The 21,179-nt window shown below is 37.8% G+C and overlaps 1 protein-coding gene across 1 annotated transcript; it reads right to left on the bottom strand.

The window, feature by feature from the left end:
• Positions 1-1,048: 1,048 nt before the first annotated feature.
• On the bottom strand, positions 1,049-20,888 carry POGLUT3 (protein O-glucosyltransferase 3). Its single transcript, XM_007120939.3, has 8 exons — positions 20,681-20,888; positions 14,930-15,127; positions 12,411-12,697; positions 9,568-9,784; positions 7,959-8,155; positions 6,473-6,667; positions 4,541-4,645; positions 1,049-2,949 (listed from the first exon to the last, which is right to left on the bottom strand). The coding sequence occupies exons 1-8, from the start codon at positions 20,880-20,882 to the stop codon at positions 2,824-2,826; spliced, it is 1,527 nt and encodes a 508-aa protein (XP_007121001.1). The 5' UTR covers positions 20,883-20,888; the 3' UTR covers positions 1,049-2,823.
• Between the last annotated feature and the right edge of the window lie 291 nt (positions 20,889-21,179).

The following is a 21,179-nucleotide window of genomic DNA, read 5'->3' as shown; positions in this document are numbered from 1 at the left end:
AGTAAGTGGAATGGCTCCACAAGAGGTTGGCGTGGGGGTAGGCACAGCAGTGGTTGGGATAGGGTAAACTGTGGTTCTGTGCATAAAAGAGGGATTTTTACAGTCTGGTTAATTTTGTCCTCAACTATTTGAAGTCAAACATGCCTCACCACCACAAGGATGATTTCCTATCCCTCCAAATAAGAAATTTATATTTCTTCTAACCTTGGCCTTTTATGTCAGGGGAGAATTTTTCCTCTCCCTGCCTGCTATGGACTGAAAGTTTGTCCCCACCCCACCCCCCAAATTAATATGTTGAAACCCTCATCCCTAATGTGATGGTATTTGGCGACAGAGCCTTTGAGAGCTAATTAGGTCATGAGGGTGGAGTCCTCATGATGGGATTAGTGCCCTTATAAGAAGAGAGAGGAGATAGCTTGCTTCCTCTCTCTTTGCTTTCTGCCATGTGAGGATACAATGAGAATGCATCAGTCTGCAAACCAGAAAGTGGGCTCTCATCAGACATCAGATCTGCTGGCACTTTGATCTTGGACTTCCAGCCTCCAGAACTGTGAGAAATAAATATTTGCTGTCAAAGCCACCCAGTCTATGGTATATTTGTTATAATGGTAGCGTGAACTGACAAAGACACTGCACTTAACAGTATTTGCAACTGAAATAACAGAAAATAACGGTGTCAAGCCCAAATATCTTTTCTTTTAATATTAATTTCTACTCACTAGGGATTTAGTGTTTGTGGTAGAAGTTTTGATCCATTTATTCATGAAGACATAATAGAATTAAAATTAGACCAACCCAGTTACAGAAATACCAAAGCTATAGGTGATTCAATCCTTTCTTAAAAAATAAATTTATGTCTCAAAATTTTATTTAGAAAATTTACTTTATTTAAAAAGTGTAAATAATATGTCACATGATATAAAATTCTAGACATAGTACATTTAAAAATAGCATAATGGAAAATACAAATATCCATTTTATTTTCCTATGTATATCTTTTGTGCATTTATTTTCTTTTCCTAGGTTTGTATTTTTCTTTATTGTCCAATCTGATTCATACATACAGTAAAAACATTTTAAATATCATAGACAGGTATAAGGCAAAATGTAAAAATTCCCTTCTCTCCATTTTCCTCAGATATTGGTGAATATCCTTCTAAACTTTCAACCACATGGATATATTTTTTTACATAAATGTTTTCACATTATATGTGTTGTTCTGTAACTTGCTTTTTTCACTGAACACTGTCATGGAAATCTTTCATGATAGTGCATTTAGAGCTAGTTCATTCTTTTTAATGGTTGTTGGTTATCTGTATTTTAATGGTATTCCTTGATGTATAGCTATATATTTAACTAGCTCCCTCATGATGGCTATTTAGGGTGTTTCCAACATTTTATTAATAAAAACAAAATGTTGATAGCTTATTTTGACAAATGTAGTTATTATATTAACTTAAATATCCTCACATCCCTCTCCTCCTTAGGATCTGGTCACTGTACAACTTGCCCTTTATTTTATACTTGTGCACTTGTGCTTTTGAACAACTGGTGGGTATTAGTGTTTTCCATGGATACTTGGCTTTGATTACACTGTTACTAAATGTGCTTTTGCTTTTGTCTAGTTAAAAAAATTCTGTGTCCCTAGTGATGTTCAGTAAAGAATAGATAGGACTATTTTAAAGTGGTTACATGTTTTCCAGGTTAAGCAAATATTTAAATTAGGAGAGTAAATATTTTTAAATTGGAGTGTGGATATTTCTTGTTTTGGGAGTGTGTTCTTAATGAATTGAATCTCATATTGGTGGTATTACAAGGAGTGTGTAATGAATTTCTGGGTCTTAAGACTTCACCCTGTCCTAAAAGGCAAAGGAAATTTCCCAAGTTTTTATCTTAGCAATACAGCACAGTGAAATAGAGAAGGGGTGTAGTGAAGAATGGATGCTTGCTTTTGTCATTAGCTTATTAGTGAATCCCAAGATACCAGGCTTCCTGCAGCTTGTTGCAGAGGTTTTTCAAGCATCCTTTTTAAAGATTAAAAAGAATTAAGGATCCCTATCTGACTACAGTTATCATTTATCTATTCAATATATAGATAATGAAGATACCGATAGGATGCTCTCATCTACTTTAATAACTGTGTTGTCCTTGATGGGTGTCCAACTCAGATAGACTGGGAATTAACTAGCTTAAGGCACTACCTCTCCTTAATTGTGTCTCAGGCCTTGGTAAAACTTAGTTAAAAAGATATGAATGAGCTTTAAAATAATTTCCCTTCATAGTCTCCAAGCTACCTTTAATAACAGAGTCATTCTCATCTTCCTTAATTATTCATATCAGACCTTCCAAGAGGAAACTTCCTATTACTGAATGCCAAAAGCAGCTTGTAGGAGGAGAAGTTATGCAGTGAGGGGGTAAAAAAAGCCCTGCAAAAATATTTTTTCTTCATCATTGGAAGGGGAAGAGGGAAAGTGAACAAGGGATAGAAACAAACCAATAAATACAATGTAAATAGTTTCATAGAGAGTTATTTATATTTTGGCAAACCTCTCTATCTACTATGGTCCCCAAGTTTTCTTTGCAGAGAAACTATGATGCTGATAATAGCAGTGTTTACTCAAAAGATATTAATATCCTAAGATATTTGGTAATACTTGCTCTAACACTGCTCTATCCATCCACATTATATGAAGCCACCAAGAGAAGCAGTCCCCTGCATACAGTCTTCCAGGCTGTCTTCACAGTCTTCACAGCTTAGATTCCATCTGAATGCTGCCATGAAAGACGTTGCCGGCATACACAGGAGTGTGAATATCGGCTGACTTAAAACTCTTCTCTTAAAGGCCTTTTCCTGTGGCACTGGCAGATAGATGCACTGTCATCCGGCTGAGGAACAAGTTCCATTCCATCACGTATTTCAGGTTTGCTGGTCTGGCGCTCAGCGTATTTCTGGAATGTGTTTGAAGGCAATGGAAAGATTAGTCCAAACTTCATTCCACTGAATCCTCCCCGCTCCCCTCATGCTATTGTTTCTAGTGGCTATGTATCTTCAGACTAAAACCAAAGGTCTGGTTTATCTCAGTCCTAAAGTTACCTTTTAACTTTAGTTATTATAGGCACTAGTGCGATATTTCATAATCTAGCAAGGAGCCCCATCCACTATTTTATGTATAGGAAAGAAGCCTCTTGTAACGGGATGTCCCTACTTGAAAAACAGCACCTCTCGAATTCATCTTCCATGTGTTAATGAATAATTAACTTTGCTGAATATTCAAATCAGTGAACAAAGATGATAAGCATCTCACAATAAAGTTGGTGGTTTCACACATCCTTTCCTTTAGGCCTGTAGTCACACACACTTTGTAAATGGCGACAGGCCTGTGAAATGTCCCTCCTTTTTGGCCACTGACTGAAATATTCCTATACATTGGATTTTTCAGTTCAGTGGTTCCATGTACATTTAGCTGTACATTCCTGGTCCTGGGTCAAATCCAACAAAATACTGACATGTGTACATGAACCTAATTAATATATCAGAGGGAGAAACTCCTATTATTAAAATTACAGCCAGACTAGCAGAGGGAAAAGAACTCATTTAAGGAAAAGGCTGCTTCTAATAAATGGTGTAATTAATCATTTTAATTTTTCTGTGAGAGGGTAGTAGCCTCAGGCATCTGAGGAAATTTATCTTTTTTCTGCCTCACAGAAAAATAAGTTTAGGTTAACAACAAAAATATAATTTCTTATTTTTCTCTTCTGGCTAAATTTTACTGAGTAAAACACAAGTTAATTATTCAAAGAACCAATCCTTGGATTCTTAGAAGTATAGTAAATATCTGTACTTCAGAATTCAGCCCTAAGGTTTTAGATTATAAATAAAGCTGACCCTTAAACAATGTCGGGGTTAGGAGTACTGACCCTCGGCACAGCTGAAAATCTGTGTATAACTTATAGCTGGCCCTCCATATATGTGATTCCTCAGTATGCATGGTTCCATGTCCGTGGGTTCAACCAACCTTGGATTGTGTAGTACTGTAGTATTTACTACTAAAAAAAATCCACATGTACAGGTTTGAACCTGCACAGTTCAAACCCATGTTGTTCAAGGGTCAACTGTATTTTTCATTTGTTTGTTTTATTCAACAAATTAAATATTTGTTTTCCATCCTGTACTGATAGCAAAAGCGTGGCTCTTAAGTAGTAAGGAGAACAAAGAGGTAGATATTTTGAGCAGAAAGAGATGTTAATGATCTCTAGTCCAACTCTCCTATTTTCCATATGAGGAAAGATGTTCTCTGAGGTTCAGAGATTTTAATCTATATTTGTAATGGCGCTAAGCATTGTTTTTCATAATACTGAAAGGAGATAAAAATATGGAGGCCACAAAGGGACTTAGCGCTATCTTTCTATAGGCTGGCGCCTCAGCATAGCCAGAGTTCCACAGGCTGACTGACTCTTGAACCCCTCCAGGAAGCAAGCATTCAGGCCATGCATTTGGTCTGAGGACACTCAACCAAGCAGATGGATCCTCTGAACTGACCTGTAGTACTCTGTAATAGTAGCAGTAAAGCCTGTGGGGCTGTAGCAGATCCCTAGCAGTCAACTGCCCTTCTTTTGCAATCTTCTTGGCTTCTTCATCATTTTCCTGAAAAGTTTAAAAAGAAACAATGAATGAAGATTACTCCTGTGACTCACAAAGAAAGCTAATTGTGAATGTGAGGTAGGACAGATGTAGGGTTGAATGTGAACAGCATGGGAGAGATGAAACATGAAAATATAAGTTAAGAATGAGGCTATGGAAATAGACAAAGTACTTTCCTAGACATCTCTGCTATATAGAAATAATCATACCTGTTTGGATCCCCCCTCGCCCTGTGCAACAACCCACATACAGCCCCCATCATGACTATCTTGGTACTTTCCTAGCTACCCAGGAAGTCTAGGGCTCATCATCTGTTCCCCTAATCTAACCCTCTCTGCCTGATATTAAAATACAACTAGAATAGAATGAATTAGTTTTTATAACATCTCTTAAAAGCTCCATTTAAATATGTAGTCTGAGCCAAAAAGTTGTTGTAAAATGGTACCTATGAAAGACTATATTATTGTTGTAATAAAAAATTCAGTTATTAGTACCCACAGGTTGTTCCTTCAGTACCAGGAATAGTCAGCATTCCTAATTATACTTTTAGAAAATAGCTAATATTCTATCATGCTGCCCACAGGAAAAGCCATTTGCAAGCAATTCTGACTCTTTATAAAGGGTCACAAAAGTATTCTGCCTCAGGGGCACCCAGTTATTTCCATAGCCACATTGCTTCTGAGAAACAAAGTAAAGTCTTACAATGTAAGGGTAAATTTTATAATTTCACAATAAAACACAAAAGCTTTTTAATACTTTTCCTTTTTTAAAAAAAGAGTTCTTATTTTATGGGAAACTTGTGATTCATTAAGAACTTGTTATCCAGAGAAAACCATAATTCGAAAAGATACATTCACCACAATGTTCATTGCAGCACTATTTACAATAGCCAGGACATGGAAGCAACCAAAATGTCCATCGAGAGAGAATGGATAAAGAAGATGTGGTATATATGCAATGGAATATCACTCAGCCATAAAAAAGCACAAAATAATGCCATTAGCAGTGACATGGATGGACCTAGAGATTGTCATACTGAGTGAAGTAAGTCAGAGAAAGACAAATATCATATGATATCACTTACATGTGGAATCTAAAAAAAATGGTATGAATGAACCTATTTACCAAACAGAAATAGAGTCACAGATATAAAAAACAAACTTATAGTTACCAAGGGGGAAAGAGAAGGGGGAGGGATAAATTGGGAGATTGGGATTGACATAAAATAGATAACTAATAAGAACGTACTGTATAGCATAGGGAACTCTACTCAATACTCTGTAATGACATATATGGGAATAGAATCTAAAAAAGAGTGGATATATGTATATATATATAACCGATTTACTTTGCTGTACAGCAGAAATGAACATAACATTGTAAATCAACTATACTCCAATAAAAATTAATTAAAAAAAGAACTTGTGCCTTTTTTTCTAACTGGGGAAAACAAAAGGGTACCATAATTGCTTTAAATGTTTTCTTGTGCATAAAGCACTTTAACCCTGGTCTTTTTCATCTGTAATTTGCATTTGGTGTGTGTAATTTGCATTTGGTATGTGTGCATGAATAAGGATACTTTAGAAAAATCTATATTCTATATAACACTGGACTTCAAATCTTCTAAAAATCCTCAAACATATTGATAGAGGGTATTCAAAATTGTCCTGATGTTGATTCTTCAGATATTTCAAGGGAACAAAAATTTCACAAAATAACGTTTCTTTTGACTAAATTATGTCAAGTTAAATTGTGTTATGATGGAACTCCTGTAACTAATACTGGTGAATTTGTGATTGCCTAAAGAAACTAAAATGGCAGAAAGCATACCTTGGCCCATTCAACTTTCTCTAGTAGATCACTAAGATTTCTTTTAATTGGAACATAATGTTTCCAAGGCTTTAGTGCCATATAGAAATGTTCATAATATGGTGAGTCCTGTTTCAGAACCAAACTGTCACCAAGCATGAGGTATGGATATCTATAAGCAGCCACAGTCCCGTCCACATTCACTTGATACTTGTACTAAAAGATTAAAACAAACATAAACAAAAATTTTAACAGTCATTTGTTTCACTTCTCCTTCTTGTCAACACTGTAACATTAAATATAAAGAAGTTATTTCCCAACTTTAGTATTTACAAGTTTTATATTTTATTTTGTAACACACATCTTCTCTTTTTATTAAAATCATTACGTATCATTTAACAGGTCAATTTTAAGAAATACAACAAATTTAAAGATAATAAATAATTTTAGGAAATAGGAATACCTATTTCAACTATGTCTATGTAATGGGAAATTCAGATTTCTATAACCAGGTAAGAAAACTATTTCCAAAGCTCTATATTTAGTAAAGCTTAATACTGATAACAATTTACACTTTCATTTATTTCATTTGTTCCTTATACCCATGTCAGTATAAAAAAGGAAGGCATTATTATCTCAAAGTTCGGTTTTAGAGTGGAGGAGACAGAAGCCTGGAGAAGACTAAGGACTAGTGTGATACTGGTGACACAGTACGGACATATTTGTTGGATTAATAAACTTTGATTTACATTTAAAGTCACTTTTCATTCAATTATAATAATGTGAAGCAGATGTTATCATCTCCCTCTCTTTTTTTTTATTAATGATAAAATTTGTTTCAGAGATATTTATAAACCTCTATTCTATGAGCCCAAATCCCATGCTCTCTTCATTATATCACACTGAGAGGAACAGGATATACTAACAGATTTGGTAATTACTTTTTTCTTAAATAATTGGTACCAAGGGCTTTACCAGCCAGTCAGATTTTGTCACATTGTCACACCTCTACCTCCTTTGAGCCTTATATGGTGCTCTGAAGGAGCTAGGCAGGTTCATGCATGTTAGAGGCGAGAGGTGCTAAGAGATGAAAGCCCCACAGTTAGTGGCAGAGGCAGGACTGGAGGCAGGACTTGAACCCCATTTTACTAGCATAGAATTCATACTCTTTTTATTTACAAGATCGTTTTATGTAAAAGACATTTATATTCCCAGTTTATTTAAAAAAATACAAAAAAGAGAAAAACAGGGAAATATACCAAAACTCTAGGTTAATCCTCGTACTATATTTTGAGTATTAAATACAGTTCTGAGCTATTTGGTAGACAAAGTTAACAACAACAACAAACAAAAAAGAAACTGCATGAGTTTCATAATTCCCTATGCCTGATAAGGAAGTGGGTGTTGGGTCACAAGATGGGAGAAATCTGCCCAACCCCAGCTATTTGCTTGACTTTTAATACAAGTTTATCACTTCATAACTATCCAGGAAGACTTAATTGCATACCTTAAAGAAGTCAAAGAAACCTATCAATTTAGCTTTTCCAAGCGCCTTTTCTTTTTCTTGGAAGAAGAAATATCCTGTAATTCCTGCATCTAGTAGCTGTGGATTATCTTTGGACAGCTGCACCAACTGGAGCCTCTCCTCTCGGCTATCTCTACCTCTAAAGAAAGCTTTCTCTGTTTTATTGATCCAGGAAGGTCCTAGAGGTTTGAGACCATAAAAAAATACAATTATGAATTTGACATTTTTATATTATGGTAAGTATAATCATCTTTAATCTACCTTTGTCATTTAAGATGCTAAAGCTCTTTTATCATCAACACATCTAAAGTAAATGTTACTTTCAAAAAATATGCTCTAATTTTATCCTTTAGTGTACTAGTGAGAAGTCACTCAAAAAGTGGAGTTTCTATTGCATGACATTAGGAATTATCCAAAATAATGCTGGATCAAGTTCAAAGCAAAAAGAGATTACATGACTTGGCTCACTCATCAAGGCATTAGTTTCTTCCATCTTTTGTGCTTCACAAAAAAAAAAAAAAAAAAAAAGAGCTAGGCTTTTGTTCTTAGAGTGACTAGAACAAAGTATAGACTTAAGTAATATCCACATATCTTTAATTCTTAGGTTGCTCAGAATTTTGAGCATATCACTTTTGAATACAGTGAAGAATTTTTCTAATATGTTGTTAAATGCAAATAAGTTTTGTATAACTTAACTATGTATATATATTTATATCCTCTCTTTCCTGGGAGGGAAATAATCTGGAAGAATTACTTTAGCTCTCTTTCTATTATTCTAAAAAGAAGTAATTAGTTAACACCTGTCAGTGTTCTAAGGGATAAATCATAAAACATAGAAACTGTAGGGGGTCAACCTCTTTACTATTTTAGCACACTTTTCAGGAATTTACTGTTATCAAATAAAAAGTAGGTCAGTTTTCATTTCCCATTACCTTTAGAGAGTTTACAAGGAGTCTCTAGTCTTGTCTATTAAATAAGTCCACTAAACTGCTCTAAACAGAAATCGAGACTTATTAAGACAAGGCAGGGTTTTTTCTACTCAGGGAGTTCGGTTTAATAAAAAGGTGTGTAGTACCATAAACCTAAGGTCATCAAATAGGAGGAAAGGAATTAAGATTGTAAAGGATCAAGAGAGGCAGAAAGAGGGAAGAGGAGAATTTCTTATGGTGCTGGAGGTTGTAATATCCAAATTATACTGTTATCACAATTCTCTTACATATGAATATAATTTTATATTTTTCAGAATTCTCTCTCATTTCATCCAGCAATATAAAGGCACTGGAGTCAGAATTAAGTTAAGTGATAGTTTTACCAAATATGTATTTTCAAATGGTATTTACAAGAGAACAACTCAAAGGAGACTCAGTTACAGTAGGTTCTGGACATTACTAGCCTAATCCACATATCTTTAATTTCTGGATTAGAAGAATCCTAAACAAAAACCACTTTAGAGTTTAGAGTGCTGTTTTTCTTTTTTCCTGGCTAGAAAATAAGAACAATGGTTATTTAAATATATACACATACTCTCTCTGATTGAACATTCCTTTCACCTTTCTTACTTCTAAGCTTTTTCTTAGAGAATGACTTTTACCTGTATTTCCCTGAATAGAGAGAAGATCATTTGTAACACCCCTCATAGCTTCAAGTGTGGAGTGGGTGATGTCATATGTTGGAAGGATAACATCTTGTGAATCCAGAGAGCCACACCATGAAATTATAGGTAAAGGGCCAGGGGTTTCATTGACTTTTCGATGCTCCAAAGGCCAATCTCCAAGATTAACATAAAATTCTAAATCTGGGAGAAGGACCTAAATAAACAAAAGAATGCTTATCAGTGCTGGGAAGACCTCAGTCTAAATGCTTCAGTTCTTTGGCTTTTAAAATATTTCTGATAAAACAAATTTGAAAATAGTAGAAGAGAGAAGGATGCCTCTCAGTCATCAGTAGTATCAGAAAATCAAGGGTGAGGATTGTACATGACAATTCACTTCAGCAGGAGTTAGCTACCTCTGCTCAGAGGTGGCATTTAAAACTGTTGTGTATTATAGATATGGAAACTGTGTAGAAAGGTGTGAATGAGTGGCTTCAAGCACCTTTTCTGCCAGCTGCTTACGTGAGAATTAAGTTAGACCTAAGCCCCTGTTTTCCTTCACTATCAAGCCTTTTTATAACATCTATGTTTGTTTCTGGAATCTGCTATCCATTTCTATTTCCATGGTCAATGCCTTAGTTTAGGCCTTTATCATCTCTTACCTAGATTGTTGCAATAGTTGTCCCTTACTAGATGTTCTGATTCTAGCCTCTCCCCACTCTAATCTGCTCTCCATATTACTGTCCAAATTTCTAAAACCCAAATTAATGTTACTATTAAGCTTAACAGAAACTTAAGCCTATAGGACAAGGTCTAAACTCTGGCTGGAATTCAGGCCCCACTCTCTTACTCCAGCTTAGCTCTGAATCCATCTTCCATCTGCCCGTGTACCAGAAAACTTTAGTTACTCTCTGAAAATGCCACCCGCTTTAATATGTAATTCTCTTCACCTAGAATGCCCTTCTCCTACTTATTCACTTGGCAGTCTCCTTTCTCATCCTTCACACTCAGAGGTAATGTTACCTCCTCTATGACTCGCCTTCCTCAGACATTTTAACCCTGGGTACCTACTTTTCTTATGGGCCTATCGTGTTGTGGTACAATTACTTGTTTGTATTTATATCCCATCCTCACTTCTGAATAACAAAAACAAGTTCCACTAGAGTGAGCTGTTCAAAGACCAGAGGTGAGTCTCACTTATCGTAGATCTCCTTTCAGTCACTGGGCAAAGAACCTGGAACAAAAGGGAAGGGCAAAGGGATATGACTTCACCTTAGTGCTTCCCTGTTATCATTTAGTAGCTCATTAGTAAGAGCCACATCAGAAGTTCTCACTGTAGAGCAGGATTTCTCAATCTTGGCACTATTGATATTTTGGTCTGGGTAATTCTTTCCTGTGGGGGCTGTCCTGTGCATTGTAGAATGATTAGCAGAATCCCTGGCCTCTACTCACCAGATGCTAGTAGCAACTCCCCAGTTGCGACAACCAAAAATGTCCCTAGGCATTGCCAAATTCCTCTAAGGGGCAAAATCATTCCTAGTTAAAAACCGCATGAGTACAAGATAACAGAAATACAGGGCAGAGTGGATTGATGGTAGCCCAGGAAGAAAGAACCGCCTTTAGGATCAGATGCCCATAATATGCTCATATGCTCTTACGGTGGGCTGATGGGGAGGTAGGAGGCAACTGCTATTTAAAATAAGAATTGATTGCAGCCCTACATTCCATGTGCTTGGGAAATTGTATAACTCACATCAGGAAAGTTGGCTTTTGATTTAGAAAACTACCTTGATGGTCTTTCTGGGTGAGAAAGGTAAAAAATGCCCATCCTCATCCTTTACTCTGCATAATCAGGAACAAGAAATAAGAAAAGGCAGTTTGAATTGCTCTGTTTAAGAGGAATTTATAGGAATTTGGCAAATGTGGAAAGAGAGGCTGAATAGAGGGACTGGGGGAGGAGTTGCTGGGGATGTGGAGAAGTCTTTTGAAAGACAGAAGCCCCAGTCGTGTTTAGTAAGAAGCCAAGACTTGAAGATCAAAGGGGCTTCCCTGGTGGTGCAGTGGTTGAGAGTCCGCCTGCCAATGCAGGGAACGCGGGTTCGTGCCCTGGTCCAGGGGGATCCCGCATGCCGCGGAGCGGCTGGGCCCGTGAGCCATGGCTGCTGAGCCTGCGCGTCCGGAATCTGTGCTCCGCAACGGGAGAGGCCACGGCAGTGAGAGGCCCGCGTACCGAAAAAAATAAAACCAACAAAAAAACCCCAGAAGATCAAGGACAGCCAGTGAGAAATTCCCAGAGGCAAGGATGACTGAGAGTCTGATTAACACAGGGATGTCTATTTTTAAATGTTAGGATTTTTGTTTTGTTTTGTTTACTCTGCATTGGCACAAAATAACCTCTCTCTGTTACCCCAACATTCAACGAAGTGTGCAATGCACTTAGAATAAAACAAGGAAAATGTGTCTTCAGTTCAACTTATTTTGAGGTGACAAGAAGAAAATTGCTGTAGAAAGTGAAATCTGAATGGAAGGAGTATTCAGCAGGATTGGGGAACTTGAAGAAGTCACCTTGCAGCTGTAAATGTCTGGGAGTTCACAGAAACCTTGAGAGAGCACTATATAGCCTACTTACCTGGGATGGGGGCTCAAGCCATTTAACTTAAATTAAATATTAAAGGAAAGAGATATCCATAAAGGTGAAGAACTTATGAACACTCAGGTGGCAGACAGATGCACATTTTCAAGCCTGGAATCTATTTCCATTCTTTACCATTCTTATTCTAAGAATTAAATGTTACAAATAAATAATTAAACTATTTTTAGAATCAATGAATTCATTTTCATACCTTTCTTGCCAGTGACAGCAAAATCTCATCTGAGAACATTTTGAAGTCTGTGTATTTCCCTAAAGATCTCCGGTAGATGAGGTTACTGAGAATCGTGTAATGAACAATAGCACCCCTCTCATCCCCAAACCTTTTTGGAACTTCGTTTAGCATCTGCTGGAGATTGATGCTGGGGAAAGAAGCAAAATCTTTTGCAATCTGTGGTTCCTTGGCTGGACAAGACAGAGTTTTCTGCCAGGCCTGAGGATCCTCTTCTGGACACTCACAGTACTCATGGTACACTGGTCCTAAGGAAAGCAAAACACATACAATGCCAAGTTTCATTAACATGCACTGCAACACAGGGAGTTGTTTCTGCCACTGCTGTGAGCATGGGATGACTTCTTGGTAAATTCTAAGATTATCCAGACAGGGATAATCTGCCCTAAACAAATCAGTGGTAAAAGCAGTAATGTCAGAGTCTTGTGCTCTCACCTTCTATCCCTCTTTCACCCCACCCTAGATAACCTAGTATAGCATATGCTCTCTCCCAATATAACCTACTCTCGGTCAATTTATTGAAAAATTTATTTCTAATGAGTTATAAATGGCTGATGAGCATAAAACAACTTACCTTTTAACAAGGAAAAAGAGAATGTATTACTTTTCAGGCATGATTATGTAGTAGGGGTGGTGATTTTTTAAGACAAGATGAAGTCTCTTCCTCTGAGTCCCTAAAACTACCTCCATCAACACATCTCAAAGAGGAAATATGAAACCTAAGGGCATCTTGCAGTGTAATTTTAAAGTGGCCAGACATAAGTATAAAACTATTCTGAAGACTCATTTAAAAAATAATTTATGCAGAATTTATATATTATTTCAAAATATATCCATATTTATTTTAATATAAAAATAATTTTTAAAAGTTATTCAATTTTCTTGAGAATTTCTACTTCAGACAAGTAATAGGGACCAATTTACCCTCCTACCTGAAACTACCAAAAAACAGATAAAATATATGAAACAACATTTTTTTTAAGACATTGGACATCAGGCAATGGACGATGAGTTTGAAAGATGAGAAACAAATGAGGTAAACCCTACAGTTCCTAAAGCTTACTACCTAAGGGAGTTTCTAGGTTGTGGAACATGGAGGAGGAATACAGGCAGAGCCCAGCAGTCTCACTGAGCTGAGGAGACTAGAGCTGAAAGTCCAGTGAGATCAAGGCAGCTAAAAGTTGTAGGAGTTGTACTCACTGCACAGAGAGGACTCCAGAGATCTGTACAAGGTTCCCTTCAAATATTTAAGGCATACTGACCAATATATATGTTTGAGGAAACTATCCAAGGCAGAGAAAGAACCAACCATAGGATTAGAGGTAACAATACCCATTGTTCATACAGGGCTGGGAATAGTGCCTATTCATACAAGCCAGACTGGAAAGCATTCTAATTCACAGAGGTTGGATAGAGTATGCAGAGATGTATTGCCTGAGTAGTAAGGAATAATTAGCCCTAGACTAAACATGGCTCTGGGCCTGCCTAATAAATTGTTAAAGAAAATTTGAAGGATCAAACTAATTCCAAATAACTTAACTGCATCCTAGAGAAAAGCTCAAGAAGATGAGAAAGCATCAAGCAATGAAGAATACACTGGATGGAATTAATGACAAATTGGGCATTATAGAAGAAAAGATTAGTGAACTTAAAGATATAGCAATAGAAACTATACAAAACAAAATGGAGAAAAAACATTTTTAAATGAAAAGAGCATAATTGAGTCGTGGGATAATTTCAAGTTTAATGTATGGGTAATTAGAATTCTTGGAGGAGAGCTGGGGTAGAACAGAAAAAATATTTGAAGAAATAATGGCCAAATTTTTTCTGGATTTAATGAAAGCTATAAACCCAAAGATCCACAAACCCCAAGCACAAGAAACATGAAGAAACCTACACCAAAGCACATAATAATCAATTGCTCAAAAAAACTGATAAAGAGAAAACCTTTAGCAGAGGATCAAAGATATTGATGATGGAAGATTTATCATGGGAAATAATGCAAGTGAGAAGACAGTGGAACAGTATATTTCAAGTACTAAAAGAAAAAAAAATGTCAACCTATAATTTTTGAAAGACATCTGTCTTTCAAAAATAAAGGCAAAATAAAGACTTTTTCAGATATCCAAAAGCTGGAAGAACTATCATCAGCGTTCTCACATTAAAAGAAAAGCTAATGGGAATCCTTTAGGTAGAAGGCAAATGGTACTAGATGAAAATATGTATCTATGCAAAAGAATGAAGAGTACTAAAGATGGTAACTACCCCGGTAAACACACAAGATTTTTTTGCTTGTCATTTAAATCACTTTAAATTACTTAGTTTTTCTCTCCCTTAAAATATCAAGTTAAATTGAGCTCCAGAAGATACATATATAATGTTTACCCTGTTGCACATGACTTTAAGGTCATCATAATGCATTCTGAAAGCCATGGAGTCTACTCATAAGGCTGGCTCTTGTTTATGTAATAACTACTTACCTTTCAAAATATAGGGAGACTGAGCGACGTGTTCATCACCATAAAGGACCTCTATCTTCAGCCCTTCACTGACAGTTTCATACATCCTATATCGCATCAAAAATGTCCCATCATTCCTGTCCAAAGGTTTAGGGACGTGAATCCGAACTAACTCTTTAGGTGAGAGAGATTTGATTACTACTTTGAATAGTGTTTGGCCTGAAAGAAAAAAAAATTATAAGTAATTCTACTATTTCATGGTTATTTTGTTTTACTAATTATTGGGTAAGTGTCTTTACGCAGAAGTTATTTTTTCAGTACTATCAATGGTAAACAAAATTATTTTAGTTTGGAAGATCCTTGAGGCCAGGAACTACGTCTGATTTATGTCTCAAAACCAAGGATCTGATTCAACATTTGATTCCTTAGTCATTCAATAAGATTTATTGAGTGAACAAAATCATTGAATAAAATAATTCTTAAAAAAACAAGGAAGAGATTAATTTTTTGCCTATTTGATCTTTTCTCCTTTGGGTAGGTTTAAAAGCCCAGGTAGTTAAAAATCCATAAACTTTTAGGATGACATAGCTCTAAGGCAATCTAACTTACTCCTTGTAAAGTATGCACAAGCTTTCTTTGTAAACCATTTTAATACCTAATAAACCTCAATTCTGAAGAAATTTCCCTTTTATTAACCCAAATTTCAAGCTATACTTCCAAGCCCATTTCCTTAAGTAGAGAGAGATTATAGCTAGTTACTAGACTCTGCACAAATGCAACACACTCATACGTACACACAAACTCACATACCTTTGTAAATACTAGAGTTTACTTCTCTAAATTTGTTTCCTCAAGTTGAAATGAAACAGTTATACTAGGATGATCTAACAACCTTTTCAAATCCAGAATTCTGGGGGTTTTCTGTTCCAGGATAGACAATACCTACTTAGCAAACTTTCCCTTCTCGTTTTGCAGTATATTAGCTGACTTTTCAGGCTTTGAAACAATACTGTTGCAGGAATAAATGTTGGGACTTCTTTCTTCAGAGAGTACAGCGGACATACCTGCACTCATTACAGATCTGATCCTCAGGAGCTTTAAGAATAAAGATCAGTTAACGTCTTAACCACAGTTAATCACCTATCATCGGAATTGTTAAAAAAAAAAAAAAAAAAAAAAGTGGTGAGGGCTTCCCTGGTGGTGCAGTGGTTGCGAGTCCGTCTGCCGATGCAGGGTCATCGGAATTGTTAAAAAAAAAAAAAAAAAAAAAAGTGGTGAGGGCTTCCCTGGTGGTGCAGTGGTTGCGAGTCCGCCTGCCGATGCAGGGAACACGGCTTCGTGCCCGGGTCAGGGAAGATCCCACATGCCGTGGAGCGGCTGGGCCCGTGAGTCATGGCCGCTGAGCCTGCGCGTCCGGAGCCTGTGCTCCGCAGCGGGAGAGGCCACAACAGTGAGAGGCCGGCGTACCGCCAAAAAAAAAAAAAAAAGTGGTGAATCCTCTGAAATACACAGTCCTAGTAAACAATAATTTGTGATCAAATAAATAGTCTTTCATCTCACACTATCATATTTCATAATATTCAAATATTAAGCATATTTTTTGTTTTTTTAATTTTTATCGAAGTATAGTTGCTTTATTTTTAAATTTTATTGTATTAAGCATATTTAACATATATTTTTGAAATTACTGAAGAAAAAAGTTTGTTTCTCCTATTCTTAGTTTCTAAATCGAGTGAGTGATGTTTCTACTTTCTTTGATCTTCAAGGGTTTTATTTTTTCTTGTGGGTCAGAAAAAAATGTTTCTCAGTCTCTTCAATTTAGTAATAGTAATGTAGTATCTGACATATTGCTACTACATAATTAAGTACCAAACACATACATTTTAGGATTCTTGAAAGAAGTGTGATAAAATTATGAAAGACATCTGCTAAAAAAATGAACTATAACAGATAAATTTAAGGGATTTATAAAAAAAAGTAATAACTTAATGTGAAATTATTATAAATGTTGGCCAATTACCTGAAATGCTTAATGAAACACGTAAGTTATTGCTTTACGTTATTTCCCGCCCAAGTTTCAGAAAGGCAATGTGGTATGGTAGACTGAAAATCAGGAAGTCAGAGCCTGGAGACTAAAAAGCCATTTCCACCATTCTCTCCCCAGACTGGAAACAGGACAGAAAAGTCTTCTTATCTCCTATCAAATAGTGCTATTCTCCGTAAGTTTATGATTTTTAAATAAACAAAACAGATATAAGACAAGCATATTAATGACTATGTGATATTTTGGAAGGAGCTGGATTTACAAAGGAAAGCTGTTTCCAAAACACTTCATTATTTTTAAATTGATCACACTAAAATAGAAATAAGCAATTCCAATATCGTAAAAGAGAAAATGAGAAGAATGCCATTTCAAATTGCTTCAGATAGAAGGAATGTGAATTCTCATTTGCCCTGGGGGATAATATAATGGAACAGAATCAAGCTCAGCTTGAGCCTTTCTATTCCACAAATCCACACTTCTTTAGGAAAGATAGCTAATTGAATGAGAATGAAGTGACTATAGGAGACAAAAGGAGGTTGGCAGTATCAAAGCCTTACATCATTAGAATCAGAAATTTTGCAGACTTTTGACATGGAAAGAACATATTTTTAAAAAATTCACTTACTTAGCCAGGGGGACTGTGCCAGTCCCTGAGCTTGAGATTTTCATATGCATTTTCCCTTATTTATTTCCTCCACGAACTTGTGAGGAAGGTATTTGTCACCCCATTTTACAGATCAGGAAGCCAAGGCTCCCTTGAAGAATTTAAGTATATACCTTGCCCAAGGTCTCATACCTATGAGTAGCAGAGCCAAAATTTGCACACAGCTTGAATCTTTCTTCTCTCAAAGCCCATTCTGAATCCAACTTGTCACACTGTGTAATGTTAACATATAGGTTCCCAAAATTCATAGTTGGAGAAATAACCTCTGACATTCCTGGTACAATGGAGTCAGCACCTCCCTTGTTGTTTAGGAATTTTATTAAGGCTCTCTACAGCTGCAACAAAAGTGTTGACTCCATCTGGCCAAGGGAACAGAGTCCCTGAAGGCCAACTTGTTACACCTTGAGGCTAAATGGAAATCCGCCCAAATGTCTGGCTGCCTGCTTACCATGGATACTCTATAGGATCTTAGTGAAAACTGGTTCACAGTGATCATATTACCAGTGATTTGATAAAAGGGAAAGACCATTGAACTAGATATTGAAAGGGTTGGGTATCTGTGGGGCCACAGGAAAGACATTTATTTTCACTAACCTGGTTTCTTATAGAAAAAGTGAAGAGAATAGTATCTACCCTTCCTACCTCACAGGATGCTTAAGGAGAGCAAATTAAACAGGGCACAGTTCAAAACACTGAAGTGCTACACAACTAGGAGGTAAGATAAGTTTATGAAGATATCATTACTGATGAAGGTAGAGGATGACTGAGGAGAAAATGAGTACTTGTATCCTGACATCTTGACATACTCCAACCACCCTCTCTCCACCCCTTCTTTCTTTTCTTCTACAATATTTACTGAGCAACTCTGCCAGGCATTATGTTAGATGCTGGGAATATAACAGTGTCAACAGGTTCTGTCTACATTCATAATAGAAGGAAATAATCTTAAGTCAGACGTTAGTGAAAATAAAGATATAAATTGGTTTTTTTCCTCATTCAAGGTCACAAGGGATTGAGTAGGATAGTCAAACTCAAGGGATTGAGTAGGATAGTCAAATAGTTAGCTTAGAAACCCCATTAGGGAATTGTAGATAGAGAGGGAAATTTAGGGGGCTTTGGGAGACCACAGTAAGATTAATGATCACTCAAGAAAGTAATGGGAAAATCCTGAAACAATGTGGGCTTGCTTGACTCATAAAGCAGAACAAGTTGCTTAGCATCAAAGCCAGATTGGCTTGCTTAACAACAAAATCAAGCTAACTTGATTAGCAACAAAATCATGCAACAGAAGCACGAGACATGCCCCAAAACGATAAAACAATAGTAGCATGAGACCTACATCCTGCCCAGTGAGCTCAGTAAGTTAATGACCCCCCAAACATGCTCTTTGCCTGATGCCCTAAAAACAATAAAACAATAGTGGAGAATAAGGCCTACAACCTACCTAGTGGTGTCATCAAGTTAATGACCCCCAGCACATGCTCTGTGCACACACAAAAAAAACAATCATTTATGGAAATGTGACATCTACCCAAGAGAGACAAAGAAGGTCTTCTCCCCGTCCCCTGTCTTCCTTTGATTATAAAACTGTAACCCACTAAGCACTCAGGGGAGAGCAACGCTTGTGCTGAATTCTTTCTGTGTTGAGACATAAAGGACCAGGCTCCTTGGAGCCCCCTGAAACAACACCTATCAGTTTCAAAAGGGCATGGACATTTTTCATAAATGATACATTTTTTAAAAATTACATTTTCTAACTGTTGAAGCTCATTTTTGCACATTAGTTTTGTAAATGTTTAAGACTCTTCATATGTTGGGAAAATTACTTTCCAGAAACATTTGACCAATTGTGCTCCCACCAGCAGAGGATGAAGGTCATTGTCTGAGAGTATCTCATTAGCAGCTTTGAGTATTACCACTTAAAATTTTTTTGCCATTATGTTTAGATTAAAAAATGGAGTTTTATTTGAATTTATAGTTCTTTCATTAAAAGTAAGATTAACAGTATTTCCTTTTGGATCATGTAACTTTCCTTTTTCATGTATAAATTAATTTTTTCCTTAGTTTTCCATCTTCTTTTCTTTCTAAAGTCCTCGTCCATTTATAACATTATAAAATTAATTTTAGAAAACAAAGAAAACTATAAAGAAGAAAATACACCCCATGGTGAAAGACTGAATCTGGGTTTAAGAATCTTTTCTTCTAATCCTTAGGGCCATGGAGAGTCTTTCTAAAACTGAAAAACAAAAAGTACTCAGTTTTCCACTGGCAGCGGAAGGGGCACTGGGTATTCTGATTGTTTCTTTGTTGATAAAACAGGGTGCCAGTTAGCAAGACATAATTTAGACATAAATTATCAAATCCTGACTGGCAACAACTTGAAACTAGCGGGACAAGTTGTAAGACGTTGCAAAGGTAAGATATTAAAGAGAAACGTGGGAGGATGACTGGGCAGAAGGGATTCAGGACGATATCCACCCTCGGTAGAGGTAAAACCTAATGCGTTCTGAGTTTCGCTAATTCCTGCAATCTGCTTTCAAGAACTCAAAACTCTTAAGAAAATAACCTAGTCTGCAAAACTGCCTCCTTTCTGCCTACTGCTCTGATATTTCCTTTGTGTAGCAGGGAGCTGTTTCAAACCCATTAGGGCTAAACAGTGTAACCCGATCCGATTCTTGGGCTTGATGACTCAACACGTGAAGGCTCTCCCTGCAAGCTGTAACAGATCACACAACTAGTCAGGGGTGGAAAGACCATCTCCAACTTGAGACTCACACTGCATTCATTAACACCCTGGGAGCCATCCATTCGGAATATCAGTCCTTGCACGTTAACTAAGGAAGGGCCCTCGGAGTTCATTTATTCATTCAGCAGACTCTTGTTGCAACTGCCTCCCGCCTTCGGGTCCGGGGAGGGGGAGAGAAGAGGGAGTGACCGGACTCAGGGGAAGGACGCCAGGCCGGCGGCGGGCGGATTCCCGAGAGACGCGGTCGTGGCGGGGACGGGCGGCGGGGACGGAGGGGAGCGGGCAGCGGAGCGAGGGAGGCCCGCGGCCGAACGCTACCTGGGGGCGAGCGAGTGAGGTTTTGGCCCTCCGAGTTGACGGCCTGCAGGTAGAAATAGCGGACGGGCAAAACGACGCCCGCCCGCAGCCCGGGCCCCCACACCAGACTCCGCGGCGCGCTGACCGGAGCCTCGGGGGCCCCCGCGGCCACGAGCAGGGCGAGCTGCAGCGGTAGCAGCGGAACCAGCGGGAGGCGGCGCATGGTCTCCGGGCCGCAGCGGTCCAGCTCGGCTGCGGCGGGGAGGGGACGGGAGCGCGGCGGGCCGGAGCTGGGCCCACCCCGGGGCGGGCTGTGCGCCGCCGCCCGCCGTCCCGCCTCCGGCCCCCTTCCGGCCGGAACGCGAGGGCGCGCCGCAGGCGACTGCGTTGGGCGCTGCCGGGGGTCCGCGATGGACTCGTCATTTCCCCCACCCCACCCCACCCCAGCCGCGCAGGGTTGAGGACCAGGGTCGAGGGGCGGACACTGAGACCAGGGTGCTTGAGGCTGTATCCGGCCCCC

This window comes from Physeter macrocephalus, chromosome 16, assembly GCF_002837175.3.
Source record: "Physeter macrocephalus isolate SW-GA chromosome 16, ASM283717v5, whole genome shotgun sequence".
Taxonomy (NCBI): Eukaryota; Metazoa; Chordata; class Mammalia; order Artiodactyla; family Physeteridae; genus Physeter; species Physeter macrocephalus.
Note: the sequence above shows the minus strand (reverse complement) of the source record. Positions and strands in the feature narration are given on the sequence as shown.

Excerpts from the sequence above, each read along its gene's own strand:
- POGLUT3 (XM_007120939.3), bottom strand. The coding sequence starts at position 20,882 with ATGCGCCGCCTCCCGCTGGTTCCGCTGCTACCGCTGCAGCTCGCCCTG. Across the intron at positions 15,128-20,680 it reads CCTCACTCGCTCGCCCCCAG|GCCAAACACTATTCAAAGTA; the intron begins GTAGCGTTCGGC and ends TTTTTCTTTCAG. Across the intron at positions 4,646-6,472 it reads AGAAAGTTGAATGGGCCAAG|GAAAATGATGAAGAAGCCAA; the intron begins GTATGCTTTCTG and ends TAAACTTTTCAG.